At 40.2% G+C, this 21,772-nt stretch overlaps 1 protein-coding gene across 7 annotated transcripts in view; it reads left to right on the top strand.

Moving 5' to 3' along the window:
* PICALM (phosphatidylinositol binding clathrin assembly protein) overlaps positions 1-21,772 on the top strand; it is a 224,713-nt gene that overhangs the window by 104,834 nt on the left and 98,107 nt on the right. For all 7 annotated transcript variants that reach the window (XM_030200139.1, XM_030200142.1, XM_030200141.1 and 4 more), the window contains exons 6-9: positions 4,278-4,389; positions 10,200-10,306; positions 12,640-12,681; positions 16,378-16,463. In XM_030200139.1, the coding sequence (XP_030055999.1) occupies positions 4,278-4,389; positions 10,200-10,306; positions 12,640-12,681; positions 16,378-16,463 (347 nt within the window). The remainder of the gene's footprint in view (positions 1-4,277; positions 4,390-10,199; positions 10,307-12,639; positions 12,682-16,377; positions 16,464-21,772) is intronic.

Raw genomic sequence — 21,772 nt, 5'->3', positions numbered from 1 at the left:
TGGAAGCTTGCAGTTTGTCCTTGCCACACCTCTAACTTACTTTAGTAACAGGATATACCAGGTATCTGAATTGCCTTAGCAACATGAGACCCCATCAGAGCATGTAACCAGCCAGAAATTCCTTCATGTGGCTGATAGGATAGTTTTGGGGGATTGGAAATAGTGCAGTATACCTGAAATAAAACTTAATTATAGACACTCACTAGTTACAAAACTGGGCAACCCTCAGCTTGGCCTAACTTAACCACTCCTTTGATCTATACTAAATGTAAAATATGCCCCTTTTTTATTTGTTGAAGATGATAACCTGACTCAACCCAATTGAGTACATAAATCTTCAAAACAAACAAACAAAAACAGACTATTTCAGGGATACTTAATGTCAAATTCACATGCAAATTAAAATTTCCTAAAACTATATAGTGCTTCCCATCATCCAGAATTTAACTAAATTCTGCCATTGTGACACTATCTACATGTTGTGCATTAGGGAGGTGGTACATCAGCCAAAATATCCCAACCTTTAAATTGAAGGGTTAAAACTTCTTTACCTCACTATTCTTTCATTCCTGTGCATATTCAAAAACATGGAGTTGTGCAACCATTGTTCCCATAAAATATGATGTCAGCAGACCAGAGGGAATCGGCAACACACAGTGCAACAAGCTAAACAGTGAAGTAGCCCCTCACATGAAACAACAGCTAGAGGTGGAGAATATAGAAGCCAAAGTTTGTTCAGGGACCCAACATGTTTCGGTGTTCTTGCCTGCGTCATGGGCCAATAAAATCTCTCAAATTGGCTTCCCTTGATCTTTCTCCCCACCAGTGATTAAGCATCACCCCCCCCCCCCCCACACACACGCCAGTCTATCTTAAAGGTGGTCTTCTGTTGGTCCTAGGCAGTAGCAGTATTGCACATACATTGCCTACAGCATAGTCAGAACCTTTCCTTCCGACCTGTCCAGCCCATGCAGAAGCAAGAATTGATGTCAGAGGAGGCGGTTATGGGCCAGAGGGAAATATTTGGAACAGGCTGCAGGCAGCGTATTTGCAACGCTGATAATGCCGGGGGCCAACAGAAGACCATATTTAAGGTAGACTGGTGGAGGAGTGGGATTGAGAGGGGACAGATGTTGAATCCCGAGTGGGGGGTGGGGAGCGAGCTGCAGAACTGGAGGGGCCAAGTGGTGGAAGCTATGGCTGAGGTGGTAAGCTCCAGCAGCCAGAAGTAGAGCTTGGATACTGCTCACCACAGGTTTATGTCTCTGCTCATGGGGGTGGAGAGGAGGGAGGAGAGAGGTGCTGGACAATGGGAGGGAGGAAGGGAACAGCGAGAGAGAGAGAGAGAGAGGTATCATTCCTTTAGGGAAAGGGGATGAGATTTGATGTACTGCCTTTAATATATTGTTACATTCAAAGCAGTTTACATTTTATATACAGGTACTTATTCTGCACCTGGGACAATGGAGGATTAATTGACTTGCCCAGAGTCACAAGGAGCTCCAGTGGGAAATAAATTAAAAAGAAATACCTTTAATTGTGCGATTAATCACGATTAAAAATTTTAAGCAAATGCAACCCTATTCAAAATGCATTGATGTGGGAGTTTGCACAACATACTGTTTTATACCATGCACATCTGTAGTTGAGTGAAAGGACCTTGCACGTCACTCTTGTTTAGAATAGTGACCAGAAAGTTCTGTTCAGTATCCTCAGAACACAAAACCTTCTCTCATATGTAACACAGCTGTGTCACATCATATGGCTTTTATTCAGCACTAGCTTTTTTTTGTACCTTCCTCCCATCCAGGCTATGTTTGTAGCATAATCATGGAAATTGTTGAACTCTCAGATGGAAAACTCTGCTTTATAAAGCAGGCGTGCACCAGATCCAGTCTCTGAGGGCCACTAACAGAAGAGTTTTTCACTATATTCCCAGTGAATATGCATTCATGCTACCTCCATTGTATGCAGATCTCTCTCATGAGTTTTCATTAGAGATGTCTTGAAAACTGACCTGTTTTCAACCCTTAAGGATTATACTTATGCACCACTGTTTTAAAATAATTTTAGGGGTCTCAGTAACCTTCCTTAGTATCCTGGTAGTACTAAAGTCTATAGCCATGGGTTAAAGGAATGGTTGTCTTAGGGTGTCATTTATCAAATCTCTCTAGCAGTCCCTGGTACGGTAATGCTGACAAAGCCCATTACCTTTGAATGGGTTTCATTGGCATTGCTGTCTGATCCCATTCATGCAACCCTCAACAGTTATGATTTTATGTTCAAATCGTTTTATTAAAAGTATAAAAAGAAACAATATTCTGTACAACTGTCATTTTATAAATTACAAACAATACAGAACAAGGATCAAAAAAATAAATCCCTGTTTCCCCTCACAGATATTCCCTCCACTATTGGGAAAACTGAACAAGCCAAATTACTACAGAATGCTAAATAGAAAATTCATGGTAACAGAGTACCTCAGTCATACACACAGAACACAAATGCCAAATACATAATGGCTGACCAAAATGATAAACATATATTAAACCAAAACCCCAAGAAGCCACACCAAAGAAATAAAAAGAGATGCATTTCCTCTTATACCATGCAAAATATAAAGATCACACATGCTAGGGATGGTGTTAGGAGTGCAACTAGGACAACTGCTTCTTGGCCAGAGAGAGTCCTAAGCCTGCTGGAAGCTGAAGAAGGCCTGGTAGTGGGCTTTGGGGTCCCCTCCCAAATTTCTGCCCTGGACCCTAGCCATGTCTCCCACTTAGACTACTGCCACAGAATCTACACAGGATGCAGGGAACAAACATTGAGGAGACTACAAATGGCATAAAACACAGCAGCTAAAAAAAAAAGATTCAAAAGAGCGAGTCCTCTATTCTAAAACTTGCATTGGCTACCTATCAAAGCATGTATAACCTTCAAGATATGCACCCTAGTCCATAGAATAATCTTTGGCCTTGCTCCGGAATGCATGAGTGGCTTGATAGATCTACCAATATGCAACATAAACAAGAATGCAAGATCCTATCTAACTCTTCATTATACCAAATGTCAAGGTCTAAGATACAAATCTACAGCTACAGCCAATTTTATATATGTCTGCACCAAAACCTAGAACTCTCTACTGAAAGACTTAAAGGCATAAACAACCACCTAATATTCTAAAAACAAATGAAAGCTCACAACTTCCTGACAAAATCATACAGCCAAGGAGATCCTGACAACAATACCACAGCACACCATCACAGACATAATTGAACCAGGCTTTCGTTGACCCTCACAACTTGATACTTGTCTACTTTTTAAGTTAAATTGTAAGCCACATTGAATTTACCACTATGTTGGAAAATGTGGGGTATAAATGCAGAAGTAATAATAATAACTGTCCGATTTGAAATGTGTATCCTGTTGTATTCTAATTTCTACCTTTTGTTGTCTGGTCATTTTATTTTTCAGATCATGTTGATCCCAGGCTCTGGTTTCTGTTTCTCTCTGTCTTCTCAACCCACTTGCCAGGGTCTCCTGCCCATTTGACATTTCTTCTTTCTCCATGCTCACCATCCATCTTCCATCTCTGTGTACCTATCTTTCCCCATGTTCAGCATCTTCCTTCTCTGAGTCAGTAGTGTAGCCAAACCTCAGTTATTGGGTGGGCCAGGGAGTGAACCTCTGGAGCAGGTCTATGGGGGATCTTCTTCGTGACTCAGTAAGGTAGGAAGATGTGGGGGGGGGGGGGGGGGGCAGGGAGGTGAGAGAGGGAGGGAAGGAGCTAAGAGGACCTGTCTTAAGAGTAACTTATTTGTGCCTTCTGAAGGCAAACTAACTTAGGTACCACATTTTCATGCTCACTGTTCCTAATCACTTAGATCTGAGCGTAGCTTTCTTTTGAATTGAGTTGCAATATGTATGTATACCTATGATTTTGTATACTGTTTATAAATTTCCAAGTCACAAAGCAGTTTCCAAACCGTTAACCTAAATGTATGAACAAATTCGGTTTTTTTTCAGATTGATGTTCTCCTATCAAACAAATTGATAGCTCATGTAATATTTTTGTTTGTTGTTTAGATTGCACAATTTACGCCCTAGAATGGAGCTTGCTTTCTCTGCTTTGCATTTTGAGACGTTGCCTGATTCTGGGCATTTGGAAACAGGTCTTACTTATATAGTTTATCTGTTTTTTTAAATATTAAAATGAAATACTGATTCATTTTTAGTCTAGCATGTTAACCTGGGTTCTCATTTTCTAATTTTATCAGGTGAATGCAAACGAGCTTACCAATGGTGTGATTAATGCTGCCTTTATGCTCCTGTTCAAAGATGCCATTAGACTGTTTGCTGCATACAATGAAGGAATAATTAATCTGTTGGGTAAATATTCTTTTCTTATGTAACATGTACAGCTCTGTTTTGGTTTTCCTGATCAAGAAGATGTGCTATCCTTGTTGACAACTAAATACAGGATACTGAAAATACAAAAATGAATTAAATTTTATTATAGTCATCTAGAAGTAGGAACTCTTGGTAGTTGGCACATTCAAACTTAATGTAGAATAAAATACTACTTACTACATTTGTTCACAGCATTATTCTTAAATCTTATTTTGTCTAACTACTTTCCTTTCTTGTGTACAAATGAGTAACTGATACAGTACACTTATCTGACCATCACCTGCTTGTTGACTAGGAAAATATTTTCCTTTGGGCAAATGATTTTTTCTTCATGAATAAAAAGCATATATTTGTAATTTTTAGGAAGACAAAAGAGAATTTTCATGCCATTTGGTGACATCAGATAGTGTTACACCAAAAGTGTGAAAAGTTTTCTCAACAGAGATTAAGGGAATTACTGATGTTGTACAATTAACATAGTAAAAAAAAAAAACCAAAACAAAGCAAATATAATGTACAAGGAACATAATAATAAAAAAAGCACTATTCTTGCTTTTTTTTCCCCCCCTTATCATCCTGCTAGATCGTTCCAGACTTGAGGGTTTTGTCCTCCTCATCAGCAGATGGGAGGCAGAGAAATAAGAATGAAAATTCTAATGACTTCCTTGGTATAACAGGTGGTGCAGCCAGGATCCTGTATTTCAGTGCCTTCAGCAAATGATTTAGTTTGGACTGATGCAGCAAGATTTTTGTGGTAAAAGGCCTGACTCCCTAGGATGCATGCTATGGCCTGTGTCCAGTGGTTGAGACTCACTGGTAAAGGGTTCAGAGAGTCAGATTGTAATACTCCCATTTGAGCCTAGGGAGGGGGGGGGTATTCATTACCCCTTCATAGCCTTGAAACTTGGCCCAAGGGCTTTACTCAGCAAGGTTTTCTTCTCCCCCAGAAGGGTACCTCCTCCTTACTCCCGTTGCCCAACTTAAATAGAAAATGTTTTTACTTGGGCTCCCTTAACTTTATTCCCTTGCCAAGGCAATAGTATTAAAAAAAAAAAAAATGTTTCAGGCAGGTAAAGGATAGGAAATAAATTACAATAGTAGCTGTCTCTACCTGAACAAGAACCGGGAAATTTCTGGCCCTTTTGCAATATAAGAGAGCCAGTTAAAACTGGCTATTTTTTTGAGGGTTTTTTTCTCTCTCCTGTGACAGGTTAATGTGGTTTGCTGGCAAGCAGACTGGACAATGCAGGATTTGTGGAAGCTGAGCATTAAGTACTGCTATTTGCAATGCATGAACTTTGAGGGAGCTTTTGGGTGATGTGATGAATCCTCCAGAGCCATCCTCTCTTGAGTGGCAGCATTCAGAGAAGCCTCTGTTCCCTCCACAGTACCTCAGTTTTAAGCGGGAATGGTAGTCATTTGGTCAGAAGACTGCAATGTTTTCATAGGGTCCAGGAAGGATCATATATTCCATGACTTTCGGGATCTGGAACCACCCCTTTGTGCTGTTGTAAGTTGGCCAAAATGGAAATATTTATTAGAGAAAAATAATGCAATGTAGCAAAGCAAAATACAAAAATAAGCTACTGTGCACACAATATACACTAAGGATTACACCAATAGATATAGGAAAAAATATAAATGTATATGTAACTACACAAGTACAATATATACTGAGAAGAGATTACGAACTTAGCAGAAAAGTTAGGTTACTGACCACAGGCCCTGAGTCAACTGGTTCTTCACAGGCAAAAACTAAAACTAGCTAAACCTGAGCATAAGAGGAAAAATCCTGTATCTCACCCTTGCAGTCTGTAGCTGGTTGATGAATCGGCTCTGGATGTTGGTGGATGCTCCGGTGCATTTGCCCCTGGTGCCGAACCTGTTGGTTCAGGGTCCGGTGTCTATGGAGGATCCCTGCCAATTTGGTCTTACGACCTGGCTATTGAGAGGGCGCAATTGAGAGACAAGGGCTACTCTAACAAGGTCATCTCCCCTCTCTTGCAGGCCCGCAAGCGGTCCACCTCTGCAGCTTATGCTCGGATCTGGCGCAAATTTGAAGCATGGGGCGTTTCAAAGGCGATCACACCCACGCAGGCTACAGTCTCGACAGTGCTGGACTTTTTGCAGGAGGGCTTACAAAAAGGCCTAGCTTACAATTCCCTGCGGTGCAAGTGGCAGCATTATCATGCTATCGAGGGAAAGTTGCTGGCTTGTCCCTTGCTGCTCATCCGGACGTTGCCCGATTTCTCAGAGGGGTGCTTAGGCTCCGTCCTCCCGTCTGGTTGCCCTGTCCGGCCTGGAACCTGGGGCTGGTGTTGAAGGCTCTTCAGTGTTCGCCCTTCGAGCCGCTTAAGCAAGCTTCAGAGAAGGATGTGACTCTGAAGACAGTCTTTTTGGTGGCCATTACATCGGCTAGACGCGTGTCTGAGCTGCAGACGCTGTCCTGTCGGGACCCTTTTCTGCAATTCTCAGATTCTGGAGTAACGGTACGTACAGTACCTTCCTTCCTGCCTAAGGTGGTTTCACCGTTTCACCTGAACCAGCCCATTTTTCTTCCTTCCTTTTCTAGGGAAGAGTTCCTGGACTCCTTTGGGCAGTTACATCTTCTGGATGTCGGCAGTGCGCTGTTGCAGTATCTACAGATGTCAAATGACTTCAGGACTTCTGATCACCTTTTTGTCTTGTTGTCAGGTCCTTGGCGTGGAGGCCTGGCGTCTAAGGCCACTATAGCTCGTTGGCTCAAGGAAGTCATTTTTTCTGCGTATTTACTTTCAGGTCGGTCTCCGCCTGAAGCGTTTAAGGCGCATTCCACGAGAGCGATTTCCTCCGCGTGGGCTGAAACGGGTGCATTCTCTCTTCAAGAGATCTGTAGTGCGGCTACTTGGGCTTCTCAGCTCTCATTTGTCCAGCATTATAGGCTGGATGTTGCAGCGAAGCAGGACGCTGTCTTTGGAGCACAAGTGCTTGCTCGCGCTGTGGCCTGTTCCCATCCTAAGTAAGGATTGCTTTTGTACATCCCATCAGTTAATGGATTCATCTGCTGCTGATGACAAGGAAGGGAAAATTAGGTTCTTACCTTGATAATTTTCTTTCCTTTAGTCACAGCAGATGAATCCATGATCCCTCCCTGTCTGACTTGTTTTTTGTTCAGATCTTTCATGCAGATATAGATCTCATTGGGAGAAGTTGGATACCAGTTCTCAAAATTTCTACATGATGTTCTACTACAGGAGGTTGAGTTCATCCCTCCTTTGTATGGTTATTGCTCCTGTTCTGGGGTGTTTGTTCGCTGTGAGGAAAGTTTATGTTATTTTACCTTTATGGTTCACTCTGCTTTGGAAATCTCAAATACTGAAGGCAGTTGGGGCTAGCCGTCCAAGAGGCACTATGGTTTTTCAGTGTTCTCTATCTCCACCTGCTGGTAGGCAGATACAACCCATCAGTTAATGGATTCATCTGCTGTGACTAAAGGAAAGAAAATTACAAAGGTAAGAACCTAATTTTCCCTTTTGCCGAATGCATAGTTTACCTAAAGGAATATATCCAAACCTTTTTTAAACTCAGCTATGATAACTGCTTTTACTTTATCCTTTGGCAACAAGTTCCAGAGCTCATAAACTGTAATTAAAGTGGATCTGGGGAAACTGCTTATTCATAGGGGTTGGTAGCATGGAATCTTGCTACTTTTTCATATTCTGCCAGGTACCTGTGACCTGTGTGGGTCACTTTTGGAAGCAGGATACTGGGCTAAATGGGATGATGATCTTATCAGTTGCATGGATGTTTACAAAATGCCTGGTTATTGTTAATTGTAGTTTAATGCATGCTGGGATGCATTATTTATGATTGATGAAGAGCACTTTCCAGTGGAGGCGGATAAATTTATGCACCATACATCCAGGTTTCGGAGTTACTGGTGTTCAAATCAGTTGCCTCAAATCCAACTTAAGCCTATTATTTATATTGGAATTTATAGATGCTGTACTAGATATAAATCTATGGTGAGGTCCTCTAATCTTTATTGTGTTTTGTAGCCTAATGGTTTGAGCAGCCTGCTGAGAAATAGACCAGGGATCCAGAGGTTGAAAGTTCAAATGCCACTGTAGCTATTTGTAATCTTATGGAGTGGAGGAGTAGCCTAATGGTTGGTGCAGTGGCCTGAGAATCAGGAGAATGGGTTTGATTCCCACGGCTGTTCCTTGTCACTGTGGGTAAATCGCTGAACCCTCTGTTGCCCCAGGTATAAAATAAGTACCTGTATATAAATATGTAAACCACTTTGGTTGTAAACACAGGCTGTATATCAAATCCCATCCCCATTCCCTTCTCAAGATGAAAGCCACATTTTTACTGCCATTTTCTTGTGGCCCTGGTGTTTCTTGGGAGTTGAAAATCAAGGATTGGATGGAATTTAGATGATGCAGGGTGGGTATAGATATATTTATATGGGTTCAGATATTGGGATCTTTATTGGCGAGGGGGGTGCTTTGGGTTTTGTTTTGTTTTTTAAATAAGGGCATGAAATGGCTGTTCTATCTGCAAACAGTGTCATAAATTTAGTTTTCATGATGAAAGAAGTGAGGCAAAATAGCCTAGACCATGTTGAGCGAGCATGTTAGATCATATGGCTTCAATAGTTCATGTAATCCCTGCAGCCCATCTTAACTATGATAACAAACTTTGAAAACTACTGTTGTTTTTTTTTAAACTTTATCTTTATCTATTTTCATAACAAGAAATATAGTAAACAGAAAAGAAGAACACTTCTGTTAAATTATAAAAATTGTTTTAAATAAACATAATCACATTTTTATCTTTAAATATTTGAATGAACTGGACTTTAAACCATAAAAATTGGTATTTGCATGGCTCCATTGAGTTTGCTATGATTAAACATCTTTCTTTGTGCTTAGGTTGCATATATTTCATAAAGCAAACACAGCCATTAGTCATTTGAAATAAACATACCTGATTTATTCAAACAACCTAAACCAATCTTTAACATTGTCTCTCTAAATTTCTTAGGCACTGACTTTCATATGAGTTTTTGTCACTTGATCAGGTAGTTACTGGTTGATTCTTACATGAGTGTTTTTATATGAGACATGTTCAGTGGCTATTAAGTCCCAGTGTAAGCAAGCCACTGTTAGAAGCAACAGTAACATATCTGAGAAGCTGATGTTCTGTCTTGTGGGTCTTCCATTTCAGTTTGTCCATAGCTATGCCTTTGCAATTGCAATTGCATTGCATTTGGGCTGATCAGATTCATCCAGCTTGCGTTGGGAAATGTAGATGGAAACAGGATGCTGGGCTTTGGTCTTTCCCTTGGTCTGTCCCAATGTTTTGTTTTTATATGTGTGATTGGTTTGATGCTTCTATGTACTTGTAAATATGGTATATCAAATCAATGAATCAAATCATTCTCTTTTATTTATGAGGTGAGGTTGTAGCATAAATAATATTGGAAGCTTGTTTGCACTTTTTAAATTGGGAAAATATAAGGTTCTGGGATCCAATATGTGAGACAAGTTAGCAAGGTTTGTATGTGAATATTGTGCATACGTGTGGAGAGGGGTGATCCTGCTTTCCTCTCCAGCTTGATTAATGGAGCTGTGAAAATCTGTAGGTAAATTTACTGTTAGAATAATTTAACAGAAAAAATTTAAGTAAACATTTTCAAATGGGCTTTAAGTTTACATTCATTTGTAACCAGTGCATACAATTTTTTATTCTTCTGCTTTATTGTATATGATATCATGAAATACTTTTTTCCCTCCTTCATGCAGAAAAATATTTTGACATGAAAAAGAACCAGTGCAAAGAAGGTCTTGACATCTACAAGAAATTTCTTACCAGAATGACAAGGATTTCTGAATTTTTAAAAGTTGCAGAGGTGAGCTGTATGTGTTTTCTCTTTGTGGAACTTCTTTTTCTCAGTTTACAAAGGTAATTATGCAGTCTATGAGTAATGATTTAGAAAAACATTATCTATATGTATAGATGGGAGGTTGGTTTCCCTAGGCATCCTAATTCCCTTTCTCCAAAACATTTGATACACCACCTTTCTGTGGTACAACTAAAGCAGTTTACATACTATATACAGGTACTTTCTCTGTCTCTACTGGGCTCACAATCTAAAATCTAATGCATATTCATTGTGGCAATAGGCTGTGGCCCCAGGGGACTACGGCTTCCACTCCAGACTTAGCAAATCCTCATGGAAATGGAAGAGAGAAAAACAAAAGAAAAAGAGCAGAAGTGTCCCCCTAACAGTCCACAATGCAAAAACACACAAAATAGAAGGGAGTAGACCAATGTGGCTAACAACATAAGAATAGCCATACTGGGTTAGACCAGTGGTCCATCTAGCCCAGTATCTGGTTTCCAATAGTGGCAATCCAGGTCACAAGTACCTGGCAGACACCCAAATAGTAGCAACATTCCATGCTACCAATCCCAGGGCAAGCAGTGGCTTCTCCATTTCTGTCTCAATAGTAGACTGTGGACACCCCCCCCCCCCCCCCCCCCCACCAAGAGCTTGTCCAAACCTTTTTTAAACCCAGATATACTAACCATTGTTATCAAATCCTCCTGCAACGAGTTCCAGAGCTTAACTATTCGTTGTGTGAAAATATATTTCTTCCTATTTGTTTTAAAAGTATTTCTTTGTAACTTGAGTGTCCCCTAGTCTTTGTACTTTTGAAAGAGTAAAAAATCAATTCACTTCTACTCGTTCTGCACCATACAGGATTTTGTGGACCTCAGTCATATCTCCCTTCAGCTGTCTTTTTTTCCAAGCTGAAGAGCCCTAACCTCTTTAGCCATTCCTCATATGGGAGGCGTTCCATCCCCTTTATCATTCTGGTGGCTCTTCTTTGAACCTTTTCTAATTCCACTATATCTTTTTTGAGATACGACAACCAGAACTGAACGTAATTCTCAAGGTGAGGTCGCACCGTGGAGCAATACAAAGACATGATTGTATTCATGGTCTTATTTACCATCCCTTCCCTAATAATTCCTATCATCCTATTTGCTTTTTTGGCCACTGCCCCCACACACTGAGCAGAAGATTTCAGCGTATTGTCTACAATGACACCTAGATCTTTTTCTTGGATGCTGCCCCCCTCCCCCAAGTTGGACCCTATCATCAGCTAACTGATATGGATTATTCTTTCCATTGCTGCACAAACTTCCCATTACTTTGCATTTGTCTACATTAAATTTAATCTGCCATTTGGATGCCCAGTCTTCCAATTTCCTAAGGTCTTCCTGTAATTTTTCACAGGCCGCATGTGTTTTAACAACCTTGAATAGTTTTGTGTCATCTACAGAATTAATCACCTCACACGTTGTTCCGATTTTCAGATTATTTATAAATATGTTAAATACAGTACAGATCCATTGCCTTCTATCCCACGAATTTTAAAAGTTCTCAGGATTCTCTCATAAGGAACTTTGTCAAAGCTTTCTGAAAATCTAGATACACTACATCAACATGTTTACATGTTTATGCACAGCTTAAAAGAAATGAAGCAAATTGCTGAGGCAAGACTTCCCTTAGCGGAATCCATGCTGATTCTATTTCATTAAACCATGTTTATCTATGAGTTCCATAATTTTATTCTTTATAATAGTTTCCACTCTTTTACCCACCACTGACATCAGGCTTTTACCAATCTGTAATTTACCAGATCACCCCTGGAACCCTTTAAAAAAAATTGGCATTACATTGGCAACACTCGAATCTTCAGGTACTACAGACGATGGCACCCCTTTCATTACAGCACAGCTTATCCTTCCTAATTCGAAAAGAGGTTTGATTAAGATCTGGAGGAAAAGCCTTAAGACAAATGATTAGCCAGATAGACTTGGGTCCCATCGTTTAACCCGTGAAATTAGGGTCTACTTTTTGATGATCTGGGTACTTGTGACTCTGGACTGGCCACTGTCTGATGTCAGAATGTTGAGCTCACTGGACCTTAGTCTAACTTGACATGGCTTTTCTTGTGTTCTACTTTACTGCACTTCAGCCCTTTACAGCAGATATTGTAACAGACCTTGTTTTTTTTCTTTTTGGAGTTTTAGATTTGCTGAAAATCTTTTTTTTCTTTTATTTACTTTTTCCATTAAAAAAAAAACTCTACTGTTTATATAGTGCAATAAATATTAAGTATGCATTGTTTAGTCCTTCGAAGCTCATTAAACAATTTTTTTTAATTATAGCAAGTTGGAATAGACAGGGGAGATATACCAGATCTTTCTCAGGTAAGTAAAAAGATAATGTTTACTTAATATGTGTTCATTTCTTGTTTTGTGGACTAAAACATTCTAATTTTAGGAAATTGTTTTATTTTTATGAAATATTAACTAATAACTAAACATTTCGCTTAAAACTGTATTCTTAAATCCTTTCTTCTCTTGGTCATACTTCTTGTGTGTCTTTTAATTTCTTATTTCATAGGCTTTCACCATGAAGTACACTGATTTGCCTGATATAATATATCAGTACTTTGTATAGGCTGCTACTGTTCTTCCACTCGTTCTTTTTTTAATCCCTTTGGTATTTTTATTTCTTTAAATTTGTGGAATTTGTTAGTTGCTAGTACTCTAAGAAATAAACTGGGGGCTGTACATATGCATATGCCTTTTCAGCATAAGTTTTGTCAGACCCCTGAAGCAGGCACATATTGCGCCGAAACACGGCCTTTGTCGAGTCCTTTCTGTTAAAGATTGTACCATTGTTCCAACCATGGACGCCATGCTGTGCTTTATTTTGCTGTCTGTATTTGTGTACTTTTGGACCCTCTTTTCTGTTTCTCAGTTATCTAAGCCACGACGCCCATGTGCCTAAGGCTCATTAAGGCAACAAGAACTCTGAGCCCTCAATTTAAGATGCCCAGATACATCCTTGAGTACACCATTAGTGTATCTGAGTTGAAGCCTGCATCTGATCCTTCATAATTCAGTGCTCTGTAATCTTCAAAGCCTGCATCTGATCCTTCATAATTCAGTGCTCTGTAATCTTCAACTCAGGCTTCAACTCAGATAGGAGAGGTTCCTCCCTACGGTTGCTAATCCATTAGTTCCCCTGAAGACTCCAATACCTTGGTGAAACATGGTCCATGTCGGGAACCATGAATAGTGAACAATGGACGTTTATTTTCACGATTATGAAGTAAAAAAAGTTTCACTCTGGCTGGAGGCTCGCACAGTTCCAGCATAGCAACATCCCACTGACTAATGAATAACAACACACCAGCTATAATCAACACAAGCTAAGTTGATACCTGTTTATTATATTCATTATTTTTGAAATGCTGTAAGCACAGATTATTTAAGCTGGTTTCTACTATATAGCGGTGTGGAGGTAGGGAGTGCTATGATGGTGGCATCGGTGGTTTTACAATATCTCAAGCCTTCGAGTCGCAGTAAAACACCAAAAAAATGAGCACAATTTGAATGTTTTATTCATATGACACACATTTTTTTGCACGTGGTTTTTTTTTGTTTTAACTTTTTTATTGATGGATTATATTACACATGAGGATCCATAAACAAATATATCATGCAAACTGCATAACCATGTGATCAAAGACAAAAATTATACTCTTATCATCAAACTTTTAAATTTATCCCCATCGTTTCTAGTATATATACTATGCAATCTACTCCCACCTCTTGTCCTCTTACAAAACTCCCAACCCATGAATCCTAATACCTAGATTACATAGTTTAGAAACATCATTTTAATCACAACTCCACAGTGTCTTTAACCTCAAATCCCAGTATAGCCTTCCCCTCTTATTCCCCCTTCCCCCCTCCCAAACCTCCCCCTTCATTAACATCCATCTTATCCCAAGAGCTGAAATTCCTACTTCGCTCTAACATCTATACCTGGACTCCCGATTTCCACTCACCCTCATAAACTTATCCCAGTACATTCAGGACCTGACTTATGTAGTTTGTTTTTTTAAAGTGGAGTGGAGGAGTGGCCTAGTGGTTAGGGTGGTGGACTTTGGTCCTGAGGAACTGAGTTCGATTCCCGGCACAGGCAGCTCCTTGTGACTCTGGGCAAGTCACTTAACCCTCCATTGCCCCATGTAAGCCGCATTGAGCCTGCCATGAGTGGGAAAGTGCGGGGTACAAATGTAACAAAAATAAAATAGATACTATTGGAGATTCTACATGGAATGTTGCTACTATTGGAGATTCTACATGGAATGTTGCTATTCCACTAGCAACATTCCATGTAGAAGGCTGCGCAGGCTTCTGTTTCTGTGAGTCTGACGTCCTGCACGTATGTGCAGGACGTCAGACTCACAGGAACAGAAGCCTGCGCGGCCACATTGGTGTGACTCTGGGCAAGTCACTTAACCCTCCATTGCCTGCCGCATTGAGCCTGCCATGAGTGGGAAAGCGCGGGGTACAAATGTAACAAAAAAAAAAAAAGTCAACTTATTTTTGGTTTCTGTGAGAATTTGTAGTATATAGATAGTGCCAAAGTGGTTAGAGCAAGTTTTTCATTGGCACTATCAATATATTGTCTTTGAACATTGGTGGCTAGAAGAATTATACGTTTACCAGCCACAAGTAAATGTTACTCCTTTTGAATATTGGCCCATATGTTTTCATACCATACTGGGAATTTTGTTCTTTCAGCTTGGCATATGTTAAATCAATCAAACATATAATCGGCGAGTGACTGTACTCACTCGCAAATGCGCAGTAGAGACTTCTCTGTCTGTCCCGCCCCCGCGTCAATATGTGATGACGGGGGGGGGGGGGGGCGGGACAGAGAGGGAAACTGCGCGAAGGGGAGGGAACCGCCGAGGTCGCCACCGCTACCCCCCCACCCTCCCGGAGTCGCTGCTGCCTCCACCCGGCCGTCTCTTCGCTATTCAACTTGCATCTCTGTAGCAGGCAGAGATCAGCTGAGCTGCCGTTGGCCTTCCTTCCCTGCCTGTGTCCCGCCCTCGCTGACGTTACGTCACACGAGGGCGGGACACAGGCTGAGAAGGAAGGCCAACGGGAGCTCAGCTGATCTCTGCCTGCTGCGGAGATGTAAGTTGAATAGCGAAGAGATGGGCCGGGTGGAGGGGCGGCAAACTCGGGGGGAGGGGGGGCGGTGACCCACCAGCCCGTTTTAACGGGCTCAACGGCTAGTTTCCTTTAAATAGCAGGGTGCATAGAAAGCTTTCAAATATTGAAAAATCAGAAAATAGTAGGGAAGTATTTTTCTGATTCAACTAGTATTATTCATTTAAAATGGTTCTAATGCTCTCTATTTTGTTAAAATACATTGCGTCTTTTGTCCGATAGTAGGTAACAGAATGACTTGATTAGCTTTATTTTGTACATGAAGAGAGGCTGAGAAGGCTAGGGCTTTTTAGCTTGGAGAAGAGACGGCTGAGGGGAGATATGATAGAAGTGTATAAAATAATGAGTGGAATGGATCGGGTGGATGTGAAGCGACTGTTCACGCTATCCAAAAATACTAGGACTAGAGGGCATGAGTTGAAGCTAAAGTGTGGTAAATTTAAAACGAATCGGAGAAAATTTTTCTTCACCCAACGTGTAATTAGACTCTGGAATTCGTTGCCGGAGAACGTGGTACGGGCGGTTAGCTTGACGGAGTTTAAAAAGGGGTTAGATAGATTCCTAAAGGACAAGTCCATAGACCGCTATTAAATGGACTTGGAAAAATTCCGCATTTTTAGGTATAACTTGTCTGGAATGTTTTTACGTTTGGGGAGCGTGCCAGGTGCCCTTGACCTGGATTGGCCACTGTCGGTGACAGGATGCTGGGCTAGATGGACCTTTGGTCTTTCCCAGTATGGCACTACTTATGTACTTATGTACTTATGTACATATCCAGTACTCTGTGAGCATTTTGTGCAGTTTCTTTAATTTTGCCTGAGCTTTATCTCAGAGTCCCATGTACACAATTGCTTTCTTTTTCAGGCACCAAGCAGTCTTCTTGATGCTTTAGAGCAACATTTAGCCTCTTTGGAAGGAAAGAAAATAAAAGACTCAACAGCCGCAAGCAGGTTTGTTTCTGTATTTTGCAGTGAACTAATATCAGGAATCTTAAGTGCCAGAGTGCTTCATATTTGTAGCATCTGGGCTTTAAAGAGACATTTCCTATTTCTGTGTAGCTGTTGGTATTTTCAAAAGTTTAATTGGAGTCTGTCGGTGACTGTTGTATTTTATGGGGTCACTGTTTTTAAAAGTAGAATTCAGTTATATATTACCGACTCAACTTTATTGTGAACTTTCTGTATTAAACCATCCTTACGAATATTTTCAAAATACTTCTCGGAAGAAGTCTTTTAAAGCAGTGGTTCCCAAACCTGGTCCTGGAGGCACCCCAGCTAGTCAGGTTTTCAGGATATTCACAATGAATATTCATTAGAGAGAGTTGCATGCACTGCCTCTACTGCATGCAGATCTCTTTCATGAATATTCATTGTGGGTACCCTGAAAACCAGACTGGCTAGGGTGCCTCTAGAACCAGGTTTGGGAGCCACAGTTTTAAAGAATGTTTCAAAAAGTAAACTGTTCACACGTGTATAGGAAATATCACTCACAGATGTAGAGAATGCTCTAGGTCAAAGGACTTGTTTAATAGCAACTCCAGTTAATTTAATCATTTACCCCCATACGTGTACAAGTGCATTTTCAACATTGCCAAACAATTTTTCTTTTATAAGTTCATTCAGATTTCACATGGCTATTTCCTTGTAAATTTATCCACTTAACTTAATGCTGCACAGCAGTTATAGTGGCTTAGTGTTTAGTAACAGTTTTTCATACACAACCCAACACCAACCCAGAAGTCACATGGCATTTTTACATAATATCACTAGCTTTGAATCTCAAAAATCTGTAAATAAAAATGCTCTTAATATCTAATCAAACACAACAAAGGTGATTAACAGTCTGTGCATACATTTATATGGAGCCACACATTCTACTAGTTAAAACTGAGTCATTTAATGTCTTTTTATTATTACTTTCTGTTTATTAAATGAATCAACCAAATATGTACAATAAAACAGAATACATTTCTGCACAAGCAATTAGAAAATCTCTCACACTATATTTTATCTCCTCCCCCCCCCCCCCCCCCAAGTATAAAACCAGTATGACAAAACATTTTTACTCAAGGAAGATTAATGACTATGAGGTCTTGACTTTTATAACCTCGCATCATCAAACGGTTAAAATGAAATCTGTACTCCCTTTCCTCCCCAATACCCCCCACTCCTGGAGCCCCTACCCTGTTAAACATCATTGACACTGCAAATCTTTTTCTGAAAGCCATTCAATACTAGACTACGTGCCTTTGGAGTTAGCAACTGGAGGTACCCTTCCCATATGGACAAAAAAGTGTTTTGTCTTTTGAGGTGTTCTGGGCATTATATGACACCCACATCATTAGTACATGAAGTTTATTTCTCCAATAGGAAGAAGTTAGTGGGGCATCTTGTAGCCAATGATTAGTATGTTTTTTTCCTACTATATATGCCTTACTTAAAAATGGTTTTACCCATCGCCCCTTGACTATATCCAAGTCAGCCTCTTCCACTACAGTCTCTAGATCTGGAACTTTATTTCCCATACTGTGGGCATTGCTATATACAGCTTTCCAGATGTATTTTTTTCCCTTTTCTGTACAGATGTTTTAAATCTACTTACCTGGGGGTTTGTTCACCCATCCCTGATGATCTTGGTTTAAAATCCTCCTCTCTACATCAGCCAATCTGTTATAGAAGACTCTCTTCATTCCTCCTTCTATTGTTAGGTGCCATCTCTACTCAGCAGCCCTAGAAAAATCATACCATAGTCTAGGAAGTCGAGACAATCTCTGATACCATCTGTGCAGCCATGCTTTCATCTCCAGGTTGTGAGCTGCTTTATCTTGGTCATTACCCTCAACAGGGAGGATTGAGGAGACCACCACCTGTGCACCTATTTGCTTTACCTATTTTTTTAGGGCCAACATCACTGAGTAGCATTGAATAATAGCCAGTAAGATTGAATTTCAGCAGACTGTCTATAACATCTCAGATCTTGATGCCATGAAGACAGCACACCTCTCAGGATGACATGACTCTAGCAAATGAACACCTTTGTGCTCGTCAGAAGGGAGTCACTTTCCACTAGTAGTCTTCATTTCGTAATGGATATGCTCTGGGATGTTGTCACCTTTTTCACTTCCAAGGTGGTATACTTGTTCTTCAATGGTAGGGAAGGCGGATTGGGATGTCGGTTTTGCAGGATCTGGTGATCTGTGTCCAGTTGTCGTCTTTTTATATGTTGTCTTCTTCCTCTGTGTTGGAAATCTTAGATGCCTCATGAAGCATTTCATTAGTGTATCTCTCATTGTCATGGATGCGTCTTAGTTTTGCCACTTACTCTCGGTTTCCCCACTTGTTTCCATAAGGATTCAACCTGCTGGCTTCTTGCATGCTGAACTGGTCCTTTGCGTTGGGTGAGGCTGTCCATTTGGACAAGGGGTGACTGCTTAAGCCACACAATTCAGTCTGCTGCCCCTCACTACCTCTCCTCCCTCATCTCCCCCTATGTTCCCGCCCGTAACCTCCGTTCACAGGACAAAACCCTCCTCTCTGTACCTTCTCCAACACCGCCAACTCCAGGCTCCGCTCATTCTGCCTCGCCTCACCCTATGCTTGGAACAACCTTCCTGAGCCCTTACGCCAAGCCCCCTCCCTGCCCATCTTCAAGTCTTTGCTTAAAACCCACCTCTTCAATGCTGCATTCGGCACCTAACTCTTACCATTCACTAAATCCAGACTGCCCCAATTTGACCGCCCCTATCGGACTGTCAGTTCACTTGTCTCTTAGATTGTAAGCTCCTTGAGCAGGGACCGTCCCTCTATGTTAAATTGTACAGCGCTGTGTAACCCTAGTAGCGCTTTAGAAATGTTAAGTAGTAGTAGTAGTAGTACAATGGTACCTGTTGGAAAAAATGAGTAAAATATCTACGAAAGGCCCTATGTTGTCCTTAGCTGTCTTGTCAGTAAATAAATAAGTGAAAAGAAAAAGCTAGACTTATTTCCTTAGCATCCACAACAGATGGTTCTGTTTCCCCAGCTTGATTATTGCAATGCCTTGTACAGTGGTATATCATCTAAATTCATATCTAGGCTTCAGATGTTACAGAACATAGATGAATTTATGGTTTGGTTAAATTCAAGAAAGCATCCTCGCTGTTGAAAGATCTCCATTAGCTTCCTATAAAACTCAATTTCTTTTAAAATGGCTTCTTTAACTTAGAAGTTATTATTTGTTTTCACTCTTTCCTGGATGCTACTTCTATCAAATAATTATTCTTTGGTTCGTACCTCTACTTTCTTAAAACTAAACGGCCGCGCTAGATATAAGCTTAGCATACAGGAAAGTCCTGCGTTAGGATGTGCTAAGCCCATTTACTAGTGCAGCTTAGTAAAAGAACCCCTTAATTTGTAAAGCTTATCAGAAGTTAACATAAATTTATCATATTAATGGCATGTGGTATTATATCAAAATGACAAAAACCATCAGTTTGAATAAACACAGAAATAGACCTTCATGGTTTCCAAGAAGACCAAAACAAAAATATTTATCAAAAATGAAACCTCAGAATCTCTTGGTGAGGAAATTCAATTAGAATAATAGCATCATGCTGTGATACTCACTCAAGTGATTATGGAGTAAGTTATTATCATTGGTTTCTATTGTTACTAATGGGGGGAAAAGGGACCAATGTATAAAAAACTCCCAATACTGGAGAGAAACAGTTGGTTCCAAAAAACCAACCCCAATTAAATAGAAACCATGAAGGAATGTCTTGTGAAAAATATACAATGCAACTCGCGATCGTGTTCAAAAAAATGCAAAAAACTGGCAGAAACTGCAGGCCAATGTCAACACAACAGATCCCCCCCAAAACAGCAGAGCAAACATTCTGTAGCCAAATACTTATCCGATTCCACGATTCCTTCTGATTTCCTCCGATAAAGTATTTATATAGAGTAATCTGTTGCTCCCACGATATTCAATCACCGATCCGTAGATGACAGTGCACTGCTCAAACTAACTGCCCTTCTGCTCTTCAACAAAAGAGCCTTCTTTTGGTGGAGCTTGCTGCTTCAGGAAGAGTCAAACAGACAAACTACATAATGTAGTTCACTTGTTGGACTCTTCCTGAAGCAGCAAGCTCTATAATGTAGTTCACTTGTTGGACTCTTCCTGAAGCAGCAAGCTCTATAATGTAGTTCACTTGTTGGACTCTTCCTGAAGCAGCAAGCTCTATAATGTAGTTCATTTGTTGGACTCTTCCTGAAGCAGCAGGCTCCATCAAAATAAGGCACTCTTGTTGAAGAGCAGAAGGGCAGTAGGTTTGAGCACTGTCATCCGCGGATGGGTGATTGAATATCGTGGAAACAACTAAATATTCTATATAAAGACATTGGTCCCTCCCCCCCTCCCCATTAGTAACAATAGAAATCAATGATAATAACTTACTCCATTATCAGTTGAGTGAGTATCACTGTGATGTTATTGTAATTGAATTTCCTTACTGGGAGATTTTGAGGTTTCATTTTTGATAAATATTTTGTTTGGTCCTCTTGGAAACTGTGAAGGTCTGTGTGTTTATTCACACTGATGGTTTTTGTAATTTTGATATTTTTCAGTTTGTTTCCTATTTTGTATTTATGTGATGATATATGTAATCTATGATAATAAGATTAGTATTTTTTTTTTTTTTCCTTTATTAATCATTTAATGATTCACACAGCTATGTGATTATACAATTCACATTGAAATAACAAAAGAGATTCTTTACAAAAAGTAATATAAGGAAACAATAAACACTTTTTTTTTTCCGTCCACAACTAAAGAAAAGCGATTCCAAGAAAAGGAAAAGAAAAAGAAAAAAGCATTAAGTTATTATTACACACTTACTACCTCTAAATTCAGACTCCAGCCTGCTGTGTAGGAGGGCATGTAACAGTCACTTCAACTCTAGCATCTAAAAAGTCTTTAAGCTGTTTAGGGTCTACAAATTGAAATTGTTTGCCCTCAAGCAGAACAGTACATATACAGGGAAAACGTAAAACAAAATTAGCTTTCAAGGCTTCTACTCTGGGACGGAGTTCCAAAAAGGCCCTCCGTCTCACTTGTGTCGGCCTAGAAAGATCAGGAAAAATCCTAACCTTGGAGCCCATAAACAGTTCATCTAAATGCCTCAGGGAAAGTCTTAACACTGCATTCCGATCCGGCTCCAGCACAAAAGTGACTAACATTGTAGTCCTGTAGGTAATCACATCCAATGAACTTTCTAGGAAGG

Source organism: Microcaecilia unicolor, chromosome 4 (assembly GCF_901765095.1).
Source record: "Microcaecilia unicolor chromosome 4, aMicUni1.1, whole genome shotgun sequence".
NCBI classification, from domain to species: Eukaryota; Metazoa; Chordata; class Amphibia; order Gymnophiona; family Siphonopidae; genus Microcaecilia; species Microcaecilia unicolor.
Note: the sequence above shows the minus strand (reverse complement) of the source record. Positions and strands in the feature narration are given on the sequence as shown.